The sequence below is a fragment of the Arachis ipaensis genome, chromosome B2 (genome assembly GCF_059453495.1).
Source record: "Arachis ipaensis isolate K30076 ecotype BB chromosome B2, ASM5945349v1, whole genome shotgun sequence".
NCBI classification, from domain to species: Eukaryota; Viridiplantae; Streptophyta; class Magnoliopsida; order Fabales; family Fabaceae; genus Arachis; species Arachis ipaensis.
The window spans coordinates 7368943-7385432 of record NC_142437.1 but is presented as its reverse complement, the minus strand read 5'-3'; the positions used below and the strand labels follow the sequence as shown (position 1 = coordinate 7385432).

The window sequence follows — 16490 nt, the reverse complement described above, 5'->3', positions numbered from 1 at the left end:
TTTGCTTTTCCTTAGTTGAAATGTCCAGAAAAAATGTTATTACACTATCGTCGTCAGTTCAAAGCGTGTGGTGTATTCGTGTCCATGTTGGTGATCTTTTTCTACACCTTTTTTTTTTCTAGGAGAGGAGAAGAACAAGAACAAAAACTAGAAGGATACAATGATATCGTATCATCACTTGTTATTATGGATTTTGTTCTATCATTTCGGAAGAACCACGAATTTGTTGGAAACTTATGAAATTCTTTCTAGTAGAACTTGGGTGGAGCTCACCAAGATAAAATGGTTGTTTGGTTTCTTGGGAGCTCTCTTCAGTTTTGTCTTAATCATTCTCAGTTTATATATGTATATATCAATATATATATGGAACCTCACTATAAACTTGTGCATGTCTAGGTCAAAAGCATAAGAGAAATGGGTTTTTTATCTGCCTTCATAAGCTATTTAAATGAAGCTTATGGTATATGATCGCCTACGTTTTGATGATTCTCTATATTGTCAAATGCATTCATTGTGATTGGAAGTTTGATGTTCATATAGCAAATATAGATCTCCCAATACTAGTTTGGAATCAAACTTCGAGATATTTAAATGCGAAATTGGCACGGTTAAATCCAAAATTATTTTATTTTTATCCCAAACTTGTAATAGTTAGACTAAATTCTCTTGCCGAATCACTAAAGAAGTGCATTCCATCTAATGATTTCTTGTATTCATTCACTTGATAATTTAATGTTAAGTGTATTTAAAAACAATTATATATTAGGTTTAGATTATGCATTTGCTGAATGAGACTTTTACAAATCCATGATATCTGCTGTTGTTGCAGTATAAGCTACCTGGTTTGGAGATGTCCACATATCACAGCAGAAGCAAAGGATTACCATTCCTGAGGCTTATGAGAGTCTCATTCTCGACATGTATGTTCACTTTCCCAGCTCATATTTTATGAGTTATCAATTTTTTCTAGCCTTCATTGATTATACATCCAAGCCATATAGTGACACTAACGGATGACTTACCAATCAGTTCGATAGTTTAAAAGAAATAGATTCGCTTTAAATAATAATGGCAATTGTATTGTGTTTTGCAGAATTAGAGGCGATCAACAACAATTCATTTGCATAAAGGAATTGAAGGTAACAAATTGTACATGGCTTGGTACAATGTTTCATATATCATTGAAAGACTAATGTAACGTGCTTAAGTATATACTTTCTATACTATCAAGCATCATGGAAGATCTTCACCTTATTATTGCACAGAGTTGATAAAGGGGAGTTCAAGCCACTCCCTTATGAGCCATATAGTAGAGGTCTGGCAGAGGCCGATGAATTACTGCAAAAAGCGGGTTATGTTCAAACACTCGTTATTATAAAGAGACTTCCTACATTATAGATTTTTCAATTGCTTATATAACATCTATCTATTAATATATAATAAGAGAGTAGTAGTAGATTTATTGTTCGACAAGTGTATGGGCTAATTGCTCAACAAATATCCAGTCTAAATACATGACAAGTGTCCAGCTTTGATATCAAAGAGTTCATATCAAATTCATTGAGCAGGAATTTTTAATAAAAAAAATTTTGAATTTCAAATTTATCGTTTAAATATCTCTTTTGCCCTCATTTTGCTTCTTTCAATCTTTCTTGATTCAATTTTTAGCTCATAGGTCACAACCGAATAGGAGAATCGAAACGTGTTCTTCAAATTTGACTCATTAGTTGACTCGGTCCTTCTCACTTTCACTCACTTGTGATGTCTTCGAACTCCGATTTTGTGTGTACGATCGAGTTGGTGCTGGGTGTGTCGCTTGGATTCTTTTATGGGTTCTTGGTATATATATGAAGGAGTAGGTGGCGTTGGCAAGGGAAAGACTTCCTCCGGCAATATCGCAGAGAAGAGAGGTTTAAGGGAAAGAGAGAAGATAGAACGAAGCCGAGAAGAAGAAAACATAATGGAAGAATATATTTTTAAATCAATAATTACTCTATTTTCCAAGGTTGCAAGAACCGAACCGATCAATGAACCGGTGAGACGATTAGTTCACTGGTTTGATCGGGTTCAGTTCAACCGAAGTTCAACTGATTTAATTAAATATTAAATAAAATTATTAAAAATTTAATATATAATTTCAAATATTTAAATTCAATCATTTCTAAGTCAACAAATTTTAATATGAAAATAATTTTAGAGTTATGCCTCAACATGAGATTAGAAGGTGTTATACCTCAAGATTAGACATTAGTAGTTTTCTTAAAAAATTTATTAATAAAGTTTGATCAACTAATGTACACCAGTTAAACGCAAGCAAAATTATAACCACACAATTATAAGGACTCATAACACTGAACCAAAGGTTAGACAGATAAACACAGTGGATACAATCTTGTTCTTAATGCATAATATAATTTTCTTTTACAATGAAACTAGAAGCACTAATAATGGATACGTTAAGATGCTCAATAAAAACACTAATAGAAATAATGTATTTATATTAATTAACACAAGGTCTCTCCATTATTTAGATACAAATGGTACCAATAAAATTAAAAAATAAGCATATCAATACAGAAACATGTCCGCGAATGGCATTATTGATTGAATTAGGTGAGAAATTTGCCATGGCTTAAGAAGCTGATCCGAATCCAAAATTCTGAAATCCAAAATACAAATTACATACAACAAAATCCAAAATCCAGAATCCAACATTCAGAATGATTGATTCATATAATTCAGAATTCAAATCAAGAATACAGAATGATCAATTCATATAATTAACACTTTATGATTCTTCCCTCTTTAATGTACAACAAAGAAAAACTAAAATCAACAAAAAATTAGCAAACTCCATAATAAAACTAAAATCAGCAAATTCCACACAGTAAAATCAGCAAACTTCACAGCAAAATTATGAACAAAATTAACTCAACAAACTTCACAGTAAAACTAAAATTAGCGAACTCCACAGTGAAATCAACAAACTCCATAAAAAATTATGAACAAAATTAACTCGGCAAACTAATTAACTAATATCACCGTAAATTATGAACAAAATTAACTATTATCAGAGGGAGCTCAAACATGGGAGAAAGGAGACACGACGGCAAAGAGGAAGGGGAGTGCTTACCGGCGGCGAAGAAGAATGGGAGTGCTTACCGGCAGCGAAGAGGAAGGGAAGTGACGGCGGCAAAAAGGGAGAAAGGTGACACCGGCGAATACAGAGAGAGAGCTCGAACAGAAGAGAGAAGATGCGTTGGCTGTGGGGCCTGCAGGGCTGTGGTGGCTGCGGGGGTTGCAGGATCCGGGGCTGGGGGACTACGCCACTAGGGTTCTTTTCTTTGTTGAGTTTCTTCATTCTTTGAGTTTTTAGAGATGAGAGGAGATGAGTGGAACTGGGGCTTGGGGGAACTGGGTCAGTAGCCATTTAGGTTTTTTTTTAAAGGGGTCAAAACGGCGCCGTTTTAGAAGGGTCACCAAACCAGAAAACCTCTAAAAAACTGGTCGGTTCAATCGGTTTATTGGTTAACCGCCGATTCGACCAATTTTTTAATTAATTTTTTGTTAAATGGTTTTAGAATCGACCGAACCACTCTGATGACCGATTTTCAATTAACCTGGTTGAACAGACCGATTCGGTTCGATTTTTAGAACTATGCAATTTTCAATTCAGTTTAAGAATACTACCTCCCTTTTTTCTCCTCTTAACTCCTGTGACTTCTGAAATTAAGTGCTGGCCAAATTTTTTAGATACTTTATGCTTTGGTCATCATTCATTATAGAATAAATGACCATTTGTATCCATAAAAGATGAAAACGCTGACATATGTATCCATATTAAATCGAAACTAAACTTGTACCCACGCAAGATGCCCTCTATGTGACAAAAGTACCCTACGTGGCACTCCAACCCTCTAAAGACAGGGTACTTTTGTCATACGGAGAACATTTTGCGTGGGTACAAGTTTAGTTTCGATCTAATGTGGGTACATATGTCAGCGTTTTCATCTTTTATGGGTATAAATGGTCATTTATTCTTCATTATAAGTATCCAAACTTGATTGTTACCTAAATTCATAATAGCTGTTGTTTTATCTTACAGGTAAGGCTTTGCTAGCAAATTAAGAACCACACACAAAACGATAGCAATTTCCTCTTTTACTTCTACCCCCTAACTGGGATTCTGTTTTATATCAAACACTTTATTTAATATAAGAAAAATATTTTACTGTCGAAATAAATTACTAGAACACTAAAATATGATGCTACCTATGTGACAATTGTTTTTGAAAGATATTAGGTAGTCCATGCAGCACCATTCATATGTTATAAAAAAGGAAGAGTCATAAAGAGAGGTAAAGAAACTCATTTATCTTTTGAAAAACAACTAATCACCTAGCAGAAAAATAATATTGTGCTCGGTGCACAATTCCAAGTAGGAACTTTAGATATTCTATATCCAGGAAGCTCTGAATAAAGATCAATAGCAAAACTGAAAGACCTAAAAGGAGGTCCAATTTGTTTCCAATGCATAATAATATTTCAAAATTTTGAATGTCAAAGCAAAATACCCAGTCGTAAAGTGTAGTTAGAGAAAATGGCTGCATATAACAAGAAAATCAAATCTACATTATATATGCATGTCACTATAAATGCATACTTAAGACAGGCAGAACAAAATAAATAGCCGAAGAATAATTCACATAAATATTGATGTATTTTGTTTATAATTTGCAGACCAAGAGGTTGAATTAACTAAATTACGTTCAATTTAATCGAAATAGGAGTTGATCACATTAATAATAATTTATACATGATAATTTAGACAACTTTAAAAGGTATAATTGCAATAGTTAATTTCATTCGATAACTAAATACTATATTTTTTTAATACTATAATAAGTAATTTTGTAACACACAGGTGATAAATTAAAAATTATTGTATTCTGCCAGCAGACTAGACTAAGCTAAACGAATTAGTATTTAATTTATGGGACTATAAAATAAATGTGGCGAAAAAAAAAAAAAAAGATCACTGTATTAGAGAGTGAAGCTGACCCCGTCTACTCTACATATCTGACCGTTTTACACTTTTACCCCTCAATATCACACTCCGCCATAATCATCCAAATTCTCTCCCCCAAAAGTTCCTAACCCCTTTCCTATTTCATCGCCATCATCTTCATACTGAATACTGATACAGTGAAACTACCTTCTTGTCCGTTTGTGAATGTGTAGTTTTTCGTTCACTCTCTCCCGACAAAACGCATCGTTTTGACATCATCTCTTTCGTCATTCAAGCCTCATTCGTAATTTGCTCCTTTTCGGTTCTTCTTCTTTAACACTACTATTTTTCTTTTTCTTTTTACTTTTTCGAGTTTGACACTGAATATTCAAACTACGCAGATTCGGATTCTGCTTCATTTCACATCAAAGATTGTAACTTCACCGCCAAGACTGAACATTTCTCTGGTTGGAAACTTTCTAGGGTTCTTGCCGCCAAAAGAGTCAACATGAGAGCCAAATTGGTTGTGTTCCCAATACGAGGGAGAAACTGGTGCTTCAGCAGAGCCATTGATCATTCTCTTAAGAATTCAGCTACTTCTTCCTCTCATTCTCCTCCAACGTTCAAAGAACTGTGGAAGGGCATTAATGTTGCTGATAAACCCTTTAATGCCAAAGCTGAGCTTCTTGCTGATTACTGTGGCAACAAGGTGCCTTTTTGTTGTTTCGATCATTGTATTAACTTCTGTTTCTTGGGTTGTCACATTCTTGTGTGTACTGTTTTCTTAACCAATTGCTTTATTTGGTTGTGGTTGCGGTTAATAGATGAATAAAGCTTGGATTGGTTTGGAAAAAGCACCGGATGGGTCTATCAAGAAGAAGATTCATGGGTTAGTTTGTTACATTGTTGGTTTTGAATGCTTTTTTATTCATGGGTCTATCTAGAAGAAGAAGGTGATTTTTAGTCTTTTAAAAGTGTTGATTACGCTATGCATAATATGCTCGAATGTGATTTGAGTTGTTGCAGGTGGGGGTCATGGCTTTTGTCACAGGTTAAGCCCTCAGAGATATTCTTGAAATCTATATCGAATGAAGTCACTAGCATCGAAGTCATTTACCCTTCAAGGTTGGTGCCGCAGCCTTGTTTTGATGCATACTTGCTTGGTTTTGGAATAGTTTAGTAGTTTACTACTCTTAATAGTAGATTCGCCTTCGATATATGTTTATTATGGGGTTGATATGTTTATTATTGCAGTCTGAATGCACAACTTGTTCGCCGAAGATTAAGACATATTGCTATGAGGTAATTCTCCCTCACACAGCTGTTCCCAAAAAAAAAAAGCAGCAAAAGTTGATGGTGTTGCAACAATAATTTAATCTAGAATCTGTTAGTGTAGCTTCCAATTTAATTCTCTATTTAAATCTTCATTGTCATATGAACTATTGTCTCATCTACAGGGGAACAATTATCCACCGGAAATACTTATATGCTACAGTTTCATTGATTCCATTTTCCTCTGCACTGATGGTATGTATGTGCTCGGTGGACTTGTGTTTGCTCTTTAATATCTATCTTGGCTTCAATTGATGGCCATTCTTAATTGTACATTGTAGGTTTTACCTTTGCCTAATTTCGCATTCTTCTGGGTTTCATTTCGGGCTTATTCTCATTGGAGAGCCCTTCAGGTTTGTACTACTATTAGATTTGCAATGCACTTGCAGTTTATTATTCTCCCGCTAATAATTTATGGTAATCTGTCTGTTTTGCTGCCACAATCAGAGATGTCTCTACTGCTCATGTTTGTCTTGGCTCTCTACTTTCATAAGATAGTGCAATGTTTTATTGTCATGCGGCGGCATGCGCAATCAGTGGATTCATTTATGCCTAGTATGTTTTGGAAGGGGCATCATTTGAAAATTGCTTGGTTCTTTATAGATGTTCACTTTCAATTAGGCCAATGGATAGTAGATCCTTAGTATTTTTGTATAATGTTTGGAGCTTCGCTTCTGACTTGTTTTTTGTTACCTTCTTAGGGAAGTGAGAAGCTATTCCAACTCGCCTCGGATAGCAGCAAGATGTCTAACACATCGACTCATAAGAAGGACACTGAGCATAAGAACAGCAAGATGTCTAACACATCGACTCATAAGAAGGAAACTGAGCATAAGGACTCAACCAATAAAACCAATAATAGTTCAGATGAACCACACTTGGTAAGTGTCTCATGCGATCTGATCTATAGCATCAAGTAAGACATTGTCAAGTGTAATTGATTTAACAATTTGCAAAATATGTTATTATATTTAGAATGCATGCTTCATAGTTTTGTAAGCTAGAACTATTTTTTAAAGCCTTTGATACATTGGATGTGCAAGAGTGAAAGCATATTATTGTTTTGCTTAATGAATCATATACTTTAGTTCTCAACTAATATCATATCATATCCCCTCCTCTCTCCCACCCCCAAAAAAAAAGTGTGTAATACTATTTTATGTGCTAACATTCATTTTGTACTCTGTTTTTTCTTTTAATAATCATATGACTTAGGAATTGCTGCCATCGGAAGAACTTAATGATCTTGTTGAACTTGAAGATGGGAAAGACGGCCTGAGTCAACAAGCCATCACAAAAATTTGCAAGATATATGATTTGAACACCATAGATGTTCTAAAATACAAGAAGTCTACTTTTTGATCATCACAATTTTGTAATGCAACATGCTATTTTTTTCACCAATTAATTCATTCAAATTTTTAGGTGTAATTACATGAATTTTTGTAAGTAGGATTTTACAGAGACACTAGGGGTGTGCATGGGACGGGTGAAACCGGGTTTGATGTGACCCAGACCCGACCCGAAATATATACCGGGTCTATTTATTAGACCCGAACATAGCCCTAGACCCGATAAAATCTATACACTTTTGGGCTACGATTATACCGGGTAAAAACCGGATGAAAACCGGTCGTTAACATTACATTACCTTGATACTTTCTTATAAGCTACTAGCTAGCATGTGAAAATATTCAAATTTCCAAGATTTCAATCATTATTTAACATGGTAAATTCACTTAGAAAAATATAACAAGAACCAACTCTTCTCTAAAATTAAAACATAACCATAATTAATACTAATATTGTCTAATAACACCAAAATAAATTAATATAAATAACATAATATTATGCATTAGTTTAAAATCTTATGCATTTTAAACATAAAACATTAACTTATAGTCTTATAATAACTAATAACACAAAATATTAAGGTTTACAATACTTAAATTTCACATAAGAATAACCATCATTTATCACTAATAACACAAAATATTAATTGTGTATGATGACCAGGCCACCGGGCCGACTTCGAGTGACCCGAGCAATGGTTCGGACCCGATCCGAAATAATGACCGGGTTTATTTTTGAGACCTTTATTCGGTCCTAGATCCAGTAAAATCACACCAAAATAGTCTCTAAAGTGTTTGGGGCCAGGTCGGATCTTCGGACCGGATCGGGCCATGCATACCATAAGAGACACTAAATGGTTCAGAGTTTTGAGTACATATTACTCGTGAGTCGTGAATAACTTCGTCTTCGGTTGTGTAATTTCAATTGTATGAATGAGACTTTGAGTTTTGGTCGTGTGTTCTAGTTCCAATTTCTCCCCTTACTATCTTTGATAAATAAAATAACATATAATAACAAATGAGGGGGTTTTAAATAGTGTCATTGTTGTTGTGATAAGAACGAACAACGTGGATGTCCATTCCCATACAAAACTCACTTTTTCAAAGAAGGAATGTCATTAAATGCATGTTGAAATTAAGCTCCCAATATGTGTATAAATAGAGGCCTTTGCCTCCGAGAGAAAAGTAAGCAAATAATAATAAAATCACTTCTCTCTTTATGTTACAATCAAATACTCTTTTCTTTATATTTCTTCTACAATTCTTTCTCTTCTTTTATTTTATAAGTATTTTAAATTCTATTTTCTATTACTCTTTACATATAATATTAATAGCAATATTAATCATCTTTATTATATTGAGATTGTAACAATAAACAAATGCGATTCTCTCTCTCTTTATTTTTAATACTTCTTTCTATCTTTGTATATATATACACATTACAACATATAATATTATTATATATATAAATTATTATTGAGCTAATTATTTTAATACTAGAGTCTTCTATTTATACATCTCTATTATATATATCTTTTATTTCACAACACGTTATCAGCACGAGACTCTGATCAAATTTTGAGGAAGACTCAGGTAACAAATTTTCATTATGTCGAAGCTCTCTCATCTTGAATTCAATGCTCTTGATATATCTGGAAACAATTATTTATCATGGATACTAGATGCTGAAATCCATCTTGATTCAATGGATCTTGGAGATACCATTAAGGCTGAAAATAATGCATCCCAAAAGGATAAAGCTAAAGCCATGATTTTTCTCCGTCGTCATCTTGACGAAGGATTGAAAAATGAATATCTTACATTAAAAGATCCTGCAAATCTTTGGAAAGATCTTGAAGAAAGGTATAATCATCAGAAAATGGTGATACTTCCTCAGGCCCGATATGAATAGATGCATTTGCGTTTACAAGATTTTAAATCTATAAATGAATATAATTCTGCAATGTTTCGAATCACCTCACGAATGAAATTGTGTGGGAAAAAAATAACTGATCATGATATGTTGGAGAAAACTTTCTCAACCTTCCATGCCTCGAATGTGCTCCTACAGCAGCAGTATCGAGAGAAAGGGTTTAAGAAATATTCTGAGTTAATTTCTTGCCTTCTTGTTGCCGAACGCAACGATGAGTTGTTATTGAAAAATCATGAAGCGCGCCCAGCTGGCGCCGCCCCATTTCCTGAAGTAAATGCGGCAAATCATTACCCCAGAAGAGGTAAATGGCAAGCTTTTAATAACAAGAAAAATTATGGAAGGAAAAATAATTATGTTCAAAAGAGAGGATCTCACCAGAAGTGGGACAAAGAAAAGAATATCGGGCAGAATAAATCAACCGAGGAGAAGTGTTTCCGCTGTGGTGGAAAAGGCCATTGGTCACGTACCTGTCGTACCCCAAGGCACCTAGTCGATCTTTACCAGGCATCTTTGAAAAAGAACGACAAAGGAAAGGAAACAAATTTTGTTTCAAATGATGCTGAGAACTCCACCACTCATTATGATGTATCTGATTTCTTTGAGGACCCTGAAGGAAATATTGGCCATTTGATCAATGATGGAATAGTTTAATATGTGAAATTGTGAAGTATCTATGTAAATAAATAATGTAAAAAAAAATTTATTAAGTTTTATTTTCTATGTATTTAAGTTTCAAATGTGATGTACATAAATAATGAAATATTAATATGAATTTTAAAATTATTAAATGTGTCAAATTTTAAAATAAAATTTTAGTATATGACATTATTTTATGTACAGTATTTCTTAGAAAAATAATTCTGATCAAGTATTCAATTTATCTGTGCATACTACTCATTTTATTATTATTTATTTTTGAAGAGAATGGCAAGGATATGTAATGAAGATGTATGCCTTGCAGATAGTGCAAGTTCGCACACTATTCTCAAAAGTGATATATATTTTACCCATCTTGTGCCAAAAGAGGAATATGTTAATACTATTATTGGCTCAGGCAATGTGATTGAAGGCTCCGGAAGAGCTATAATTTTGTTTCCTAGAGGAACAAAATTTATAATAAATAATGCACTATTATCTACCAAGTCTTTGAGGAACTTGTTGAGTTTCAAAGATATTCGCCGAAATGGATATCATGTTGAGACGATGAATGAGGAAAATCATGAGTATTTATGTATCACAACTCATGATTCAAATAAGAAAGTTATATTAGAAAAATTACCTTCACTTTCATCTGGGTTGTATTATACCAAGATTAGTGCAATTGGATCACATGCCACTGTAAACCAGAAGTTTATTAGCCCAAATGAATTCATAACTTGGCACGACCGATTGGGTCATCCGGGAACAACCATGATGAGAAGAATTATTGAAAACTCTCATGGACATTCACTAAAGAACCAGAAGATTCTTAAAACTAGTGAATTTTGTTGTGCTGCATGTTCTCAAGGAAAGTTAATTTCAAGGCCATCACCAGTAAAGATTGGATTTGAGTCTCCTAAATTCCTGGAAAGGATTCAAGGTGATATATGTGGACCTATTCATCCACCATGTGGATCTTTTAGATATTTTATGGTCCTGATAGACGCATCTTCGAAATGGTCACATGTGTGCTTATTATCTTCTCGCAACCTGGCGTTTGCGAGATTACTGGCTCAAATTATTCGATTAAAAGCATAATTTCCAGAAAATCCAATTAAAGCAATTCGTCTTGATAATGCTGGTGAATTTACTTCCCAAGCTTTTGATGCTTATTGTATGGCTAATGGAATAAGTGTTGAACATCCAGTAGCTTATGTTCACACACAAAATGGGTTAGCAGAATCACTTATTAAGCGCCTCCAATTAATTGCTAGACCCTTGCTTATGAGAACAAATCTCCCAACCTCGGTTTGGGGGAATGCTATTTTACATGCCGCAGCACTTATTCGTTTGAGGCCAACGAGTTATCATCAATTCTCTCCTATACAATTAGCTTTTGGCCAGCAGCCAAATGTTTCCCATTTAAGAATATTTGGGTGTGCGATATATGTTCCCATTGCACCACCTAATCGTACCAAAATGGGACCCCAAAGAAAATTGGGGATATATGTTGGATATGATTCTCCCTCTATAGTGAGGTATCTTGAGATACAAACTGGTGATGTGTTTAAAGCCCGGTTTGCGGATTGTCATTTTGATGAATCAAAATTTCCAACATTAGAGGGAGAGAATAAGCTTCCTGAAAAGGAACTTAATTGGAATGCATCATCGTTGATGCATTTAGATCCTCGATCAGGGCAATGTGAACTAGAAGTTCAAAAGATTATACATTTGCAAAGAATAGCAAATGAATTGCCTGATGCATTTTCCGATACAAAGAGGATAACCAAATCTTACATACCAGCGGAAAATGTCTCAATTCGAATTGACGTCCCAGTAGGACAAGTAGCCACTGAAGCAAATTCACGCCAGAAGCGTGGCAGGGCGGAAAATGCCCCAATTCGAATTGATGTCCCAGTAGGGCAAATAGCCACGGAAGCAAATACACGTCAGAAGCGTGGCAGGCCTGTCGGTTCCAAAGATAAAAATCCTCGAAAGAGAAAAGAGGTAAATACGATTCCTGTTGAAAAAGACATAGTAAAGACACCGGCAGTTGTCCAAAATTCTGATATAACGCCAGAAGACGTTCAGGTACCTGAAAATTGTGAAAATAACGAGATCTCGATAAATTATGTCTTTACAGGAGAGAAATGGGACCGAAATAAGACAATTGTCAATGAAATATTTGCATATAATGTGGCATTAGATATCATGCATGAAAGTAAGGATCTTGAGCCAAGATCAGTTGAAGAATGTCGACAAATAAATGATTGGCCAAAATGGAAAGAAGCCATGAAGGCTGAATTAGACTCACTTGCAAAACGTGAAGTCTTTGGACCTGTAGTCCGTACACCTGAAGATGTAAAACCTGTTGGATATAAGTGGGTATTTGTGAGAAAACGAAATGAGAAAAATGAAGTTGTGCGCTACAAAGCTCGACTTGTGGCACAAGGTTTTTCACAAAGGCCCGGTATAGATTATGAAGAAACGTATTCCCCTGTAGTGGATGCGATAACATTGCGCTATTTGGTCAGTTTATCTGCATATCATAAATTGCATATGCATTTAATGGATGTGGTAACAGCCTATTTGTACGGCTCATTAGATCGGGATATCTATATGAAAGTCCCTGAAGGACTAAAGATATCCAAACCATCCAATGAATATTCGCAAGGGTTATACTCAGTCAAATTGCAAAGATCTTTATATGGTCTAAAGCAATCTGGACGAATGTGGTATAATCGTCTTACTGAGTATCTGGCCAAAAACGGATTCAAGAATGATGATATCTGTCCGTGTGTTTTTATAAAGAAATCTGCATCTGGATTCGTTATAATTGCTGTGTACGTTGATGATTTAAATATCATTGGGACTCCTGAAGAGATTCCAACAATTATAAAAATTCTAAAAGAAGAGTTTGAGATGAAAGATCTTGGAAGAACTAAATTTTGTCTCGGCCTGCAGATTGAGCATATAAAAAGTAGGATCTTTATTCATCAAACAACATACACAGAAAAGATCTTGAAAAGATTTTATATGGATAAGTCACATCCATTAAGTACCCCAATGATCGTAAGATCTTTGGATGTGAAAAAAGATCAATTCCGTCCTAAAGAAGAAAATGAAGATATCCTTGGTCCTGAAGTACCATATCTTAGTGCCATTGGAGCGCTAATGTATCTTGCTAATAATACGCGACCCGATATATCATTTGCTGTGAATTTACTAGCAAGATATAGTTCCTCTCCAACCAGAAGACATTAGAGTGGAATCAAACAAATCTTTCGATATCTTCATGGGACGGCTGATATGGGATTGTTTTATCCCTATGGATCCAAGTCACAACTAGTTGGCTATGCAGATGCCGGATACCTGTCTGATCCACATAAAGGGAGGTCTCAAACAGGATACCTATTCACATATGGTGGTACAGCTATATCATGGAGGTCCACGAAACAGACGATAGCAGCAACCTCCTCTAATCATGCTGAAATACTGGCGATTCATGAAGCTAGTCGCGAGTGTTTTTGGCTGAGGAGTCTGATTCAATATATTCTGTAATCATGTGGACTAATTGATCATAAGATAGCTCCAACTGTCCTGTTTGAAGATAATACAGCATGCATTGCTCAACTTAAGGGTGGATACATCAAAGGTGATAGAACAAAGCATATTTCTCCCAAATTCTTCTTCACTCATGACCTTCAAAATCAAGGGACAGTTGATGTCCAACAGATCCGTTCAAGTGACAATCTGGCAGATTTATTCACGAAGTCACTCCCAAAATCCTCCTTTGAAAGATTGGTACATGAGATTGGGATGCGCCGATTTCGAGACATCAACTGATGTCGACAAGAGGGGGAGACTGTACTCTTTTTCCCTTGGTCAGTTTTTTTTTCCCATTGGGTTTTTCTTGACAAGGTTTTTAATGAGGCAGTCCCCATCACAAAGGATATTGTACTCTTTTTCCTTCACTAAGGTTTTTCCCACAGGGTTTTCCTTTAGTAAGGTTTTAATGAGGCAATAATCCTAAATGGGCATCCAAGGGGGAGTGTTGTGATAAGAACGAACAACGTGGATGTCCATTCCCATGCAAAACTCACTTTTTCAAAGAAGGAATGTCATTAAATGCATGTTGAAATTAAGCTCCCAATATGTGTATAAATAGAGGCCTTTGCCTCCGAGAGAAAAGTAAGCAAATAATAATAAAATCACTTCTCTCTTTATGTTACAATCAAATACTCTTTTCTTTATATTTCTTCTACAATTCTTTCTCTTCTTTTATTTTATAAGTATTTTAAATTCTATTTTCTATTACTCTTTACATATAATATTAATAGCAATATTAATCATCTTTATTATATTGAGATTGTAACAATAAACAAATGCGATTCTCTCTCTCTTTATTTTTAATACTTCTTTCTATCTTTGTATATATATATACATTACAACATATAATATTATTATATATATATATATATAAATTATTATTGAGCTAATTATTTTAATACTAGAGTCTTCTATTTATACATCTCTATTATATATATCTTTTATTTCACAACAATTGTTTCGTATCATAACCTTGTTATTCACTCATTTCTATAATCAACGGTGGTTAAACTTGAATTAGCTGTAAATTCTTGTGGAAAATTTTTTTTATAAGAAATTAGTTAAATGGGAAGGGGACGGAATGCCGTGTGAGCTATGGCTCATTGGCCACACACACACACATATATATATATATATATATATATATATATATTTCAAAAAACTATAATAAATATTTCTCTTTAAATGTTTTTCACACACACACACATATTTGTTCATACCCTTATCCAAATTATAAAGTCAGGCTCAATAAAAACAAAAGGTCCACCCTAAAGATGACTTCTATCGGATATCCGATCTTTTTGAGAGGTCGGACACAACGAAAGAGATCGGCTGGTAGTTATCTAAATAAGTAACTGTTATCCCAAATCTCTCATACTATTTCTATCTCATTTAGAAGATAATCCCAATAACTTTCTAAGATAAAGGAAACGATTATCTACTAATAAAGGTGGAACTACTCCAAAAGGTGATTATCCATTTTACTATAAATACATTGACTTTCTTCAGATATATTCACGTTCTAATTTACTAAGAACCTGATTAAAGCCCTTGCTAACTTAAGCATCTCATACCAAGGAATCTGAACCTCACGTTCAGACCCAAATCAACGTTTCAAGTAACTCTAAGAACAATTTCCCTTAGTGCCATTTTTATTTTTATATTGAATTTAACATTTGAATATGAACTATTTATTTAGCTCTAAGTTTTTTTTACTCATTTTTTTATTTATCTTTAATTCTATACAATTAAAGCATGGCCAAAACCACCCAACCCCAAAATTTCTTTGTTCAATAATATAGTTTTTGGAGTAAGTAATAATTTATTATTTATTTTATATAAATTTAACAACAACAAAAAACTTAGGGAGATCGACTAATCAAACAACACCTTTGCATTTTATTTTAAATTTATTGATTAAAACATAATTTAAATGCAATATTAAAATATTTTATTATATCAGAATTAATTATTTATTATATATTTAACTATTTTATTAAGACAAATTTAATGACTTTAATAATTAATTATTTAATTAAAAATATATAAATTTTTTCATCAATAACATCTTTTTGTGCTTGTTTAGGGTTTTAGACATCATTATTTTAATAAAAAAATCTGATAAGAAAAATAAATTGGGATTTAAGGGTTTAATACATTCAAAGTAATAAAACCCTAATGAAAGGAGGACAAGAAAAGAATGACGTCAAAAAGAGGAATTTATTGGCATAAGTAGACACAGCGAAAACATAAAAGATAAATAAAAGTTTTTCCTACTAGACCTCTAAGATACCTGTTCTTAGCAACCTAGGTCACCGGAAAGGATTCCCTATTAGACCTTCAAAGAACTTGTCCTTGACAATCTAGATCAGAGGGACGAAAACTGAAAGAAACCACCAGGCAGATCACCTTAGTGTTGGATCCTTCAATCTTCCTCATGGAACAAGCAAAGCAAATCACTCACCTCACTTCTCACACAATAAACATGCTTAAAAGCAACCGACATTTATTCATTAAAGTTGTGTAAATTGTCAATAGACTCCTAACAAACTAGCTAAAAGATAAGATAAGATAAGATAATTAACTTAAATCAAATTTGATCTTATTGAATTAGATA

At 33.9% G+C, this 16490-nt stretch overlaps 1 protein-coding gene and 1 long non-coding RNA gene across 3 annotated transcripts; one reads left to right on the top strand and one right to left on the bottom strand.

The window, feature by feature from the left end:
• Positions 1-2385: 2385 nt before the first annotated feature.
• Positions 2386-3433, bottom strand: LOC107628149 (uncharacterized). The gene is made up of 2 exons (XR_001617616.3): positions 3134-3433; positions 2386-2659 (listed from the first exon to the last, which is right to left on the bottom strand). It is a non-coding gene; the product is annotated as an uncharacterized LOC107628149 (long non-coding RNA).
• Positions 3434-5105: 1672 nt separating this feature from the next.
• LOC148572938 (uncharacterized) lies at positions 5106-8057 on the top strand. 2 transcript variants are annotated; one of them, XM_088505070.1, is made up of 9 exons: positions 5106-5312; positions 5410-5717; positions 5833-5897; positions 6035-6133; positions 6263-6310; positions 6466-6535; positions 6622-6693; positions 7042-7221; positions 7556-8057. In XM_088505070.1, exons 2-9 carry the CDS (start codon positions 5517-5519, stop codon positions 7700-7702), a joined length of 882 nt encoding a protein of 293 aa, XP_088361196.1. In that variant the 5' UTR covers positions 5106-5312; positions 5410-5516; the 3' UTR covers positions 7703-8057. The 2 variants fall into 2 exon arrangements, with proteins under 2 accessions (XP_088361196.1, XP_020970972.1); XM_021115313.2 differs by lacking the exon at positions 5106-5312 and having other exon boundaries at positions 5369-5717; positions 7556-7840.
• Positions 8058-16490: the final 8433 nt, after the last annotated feature.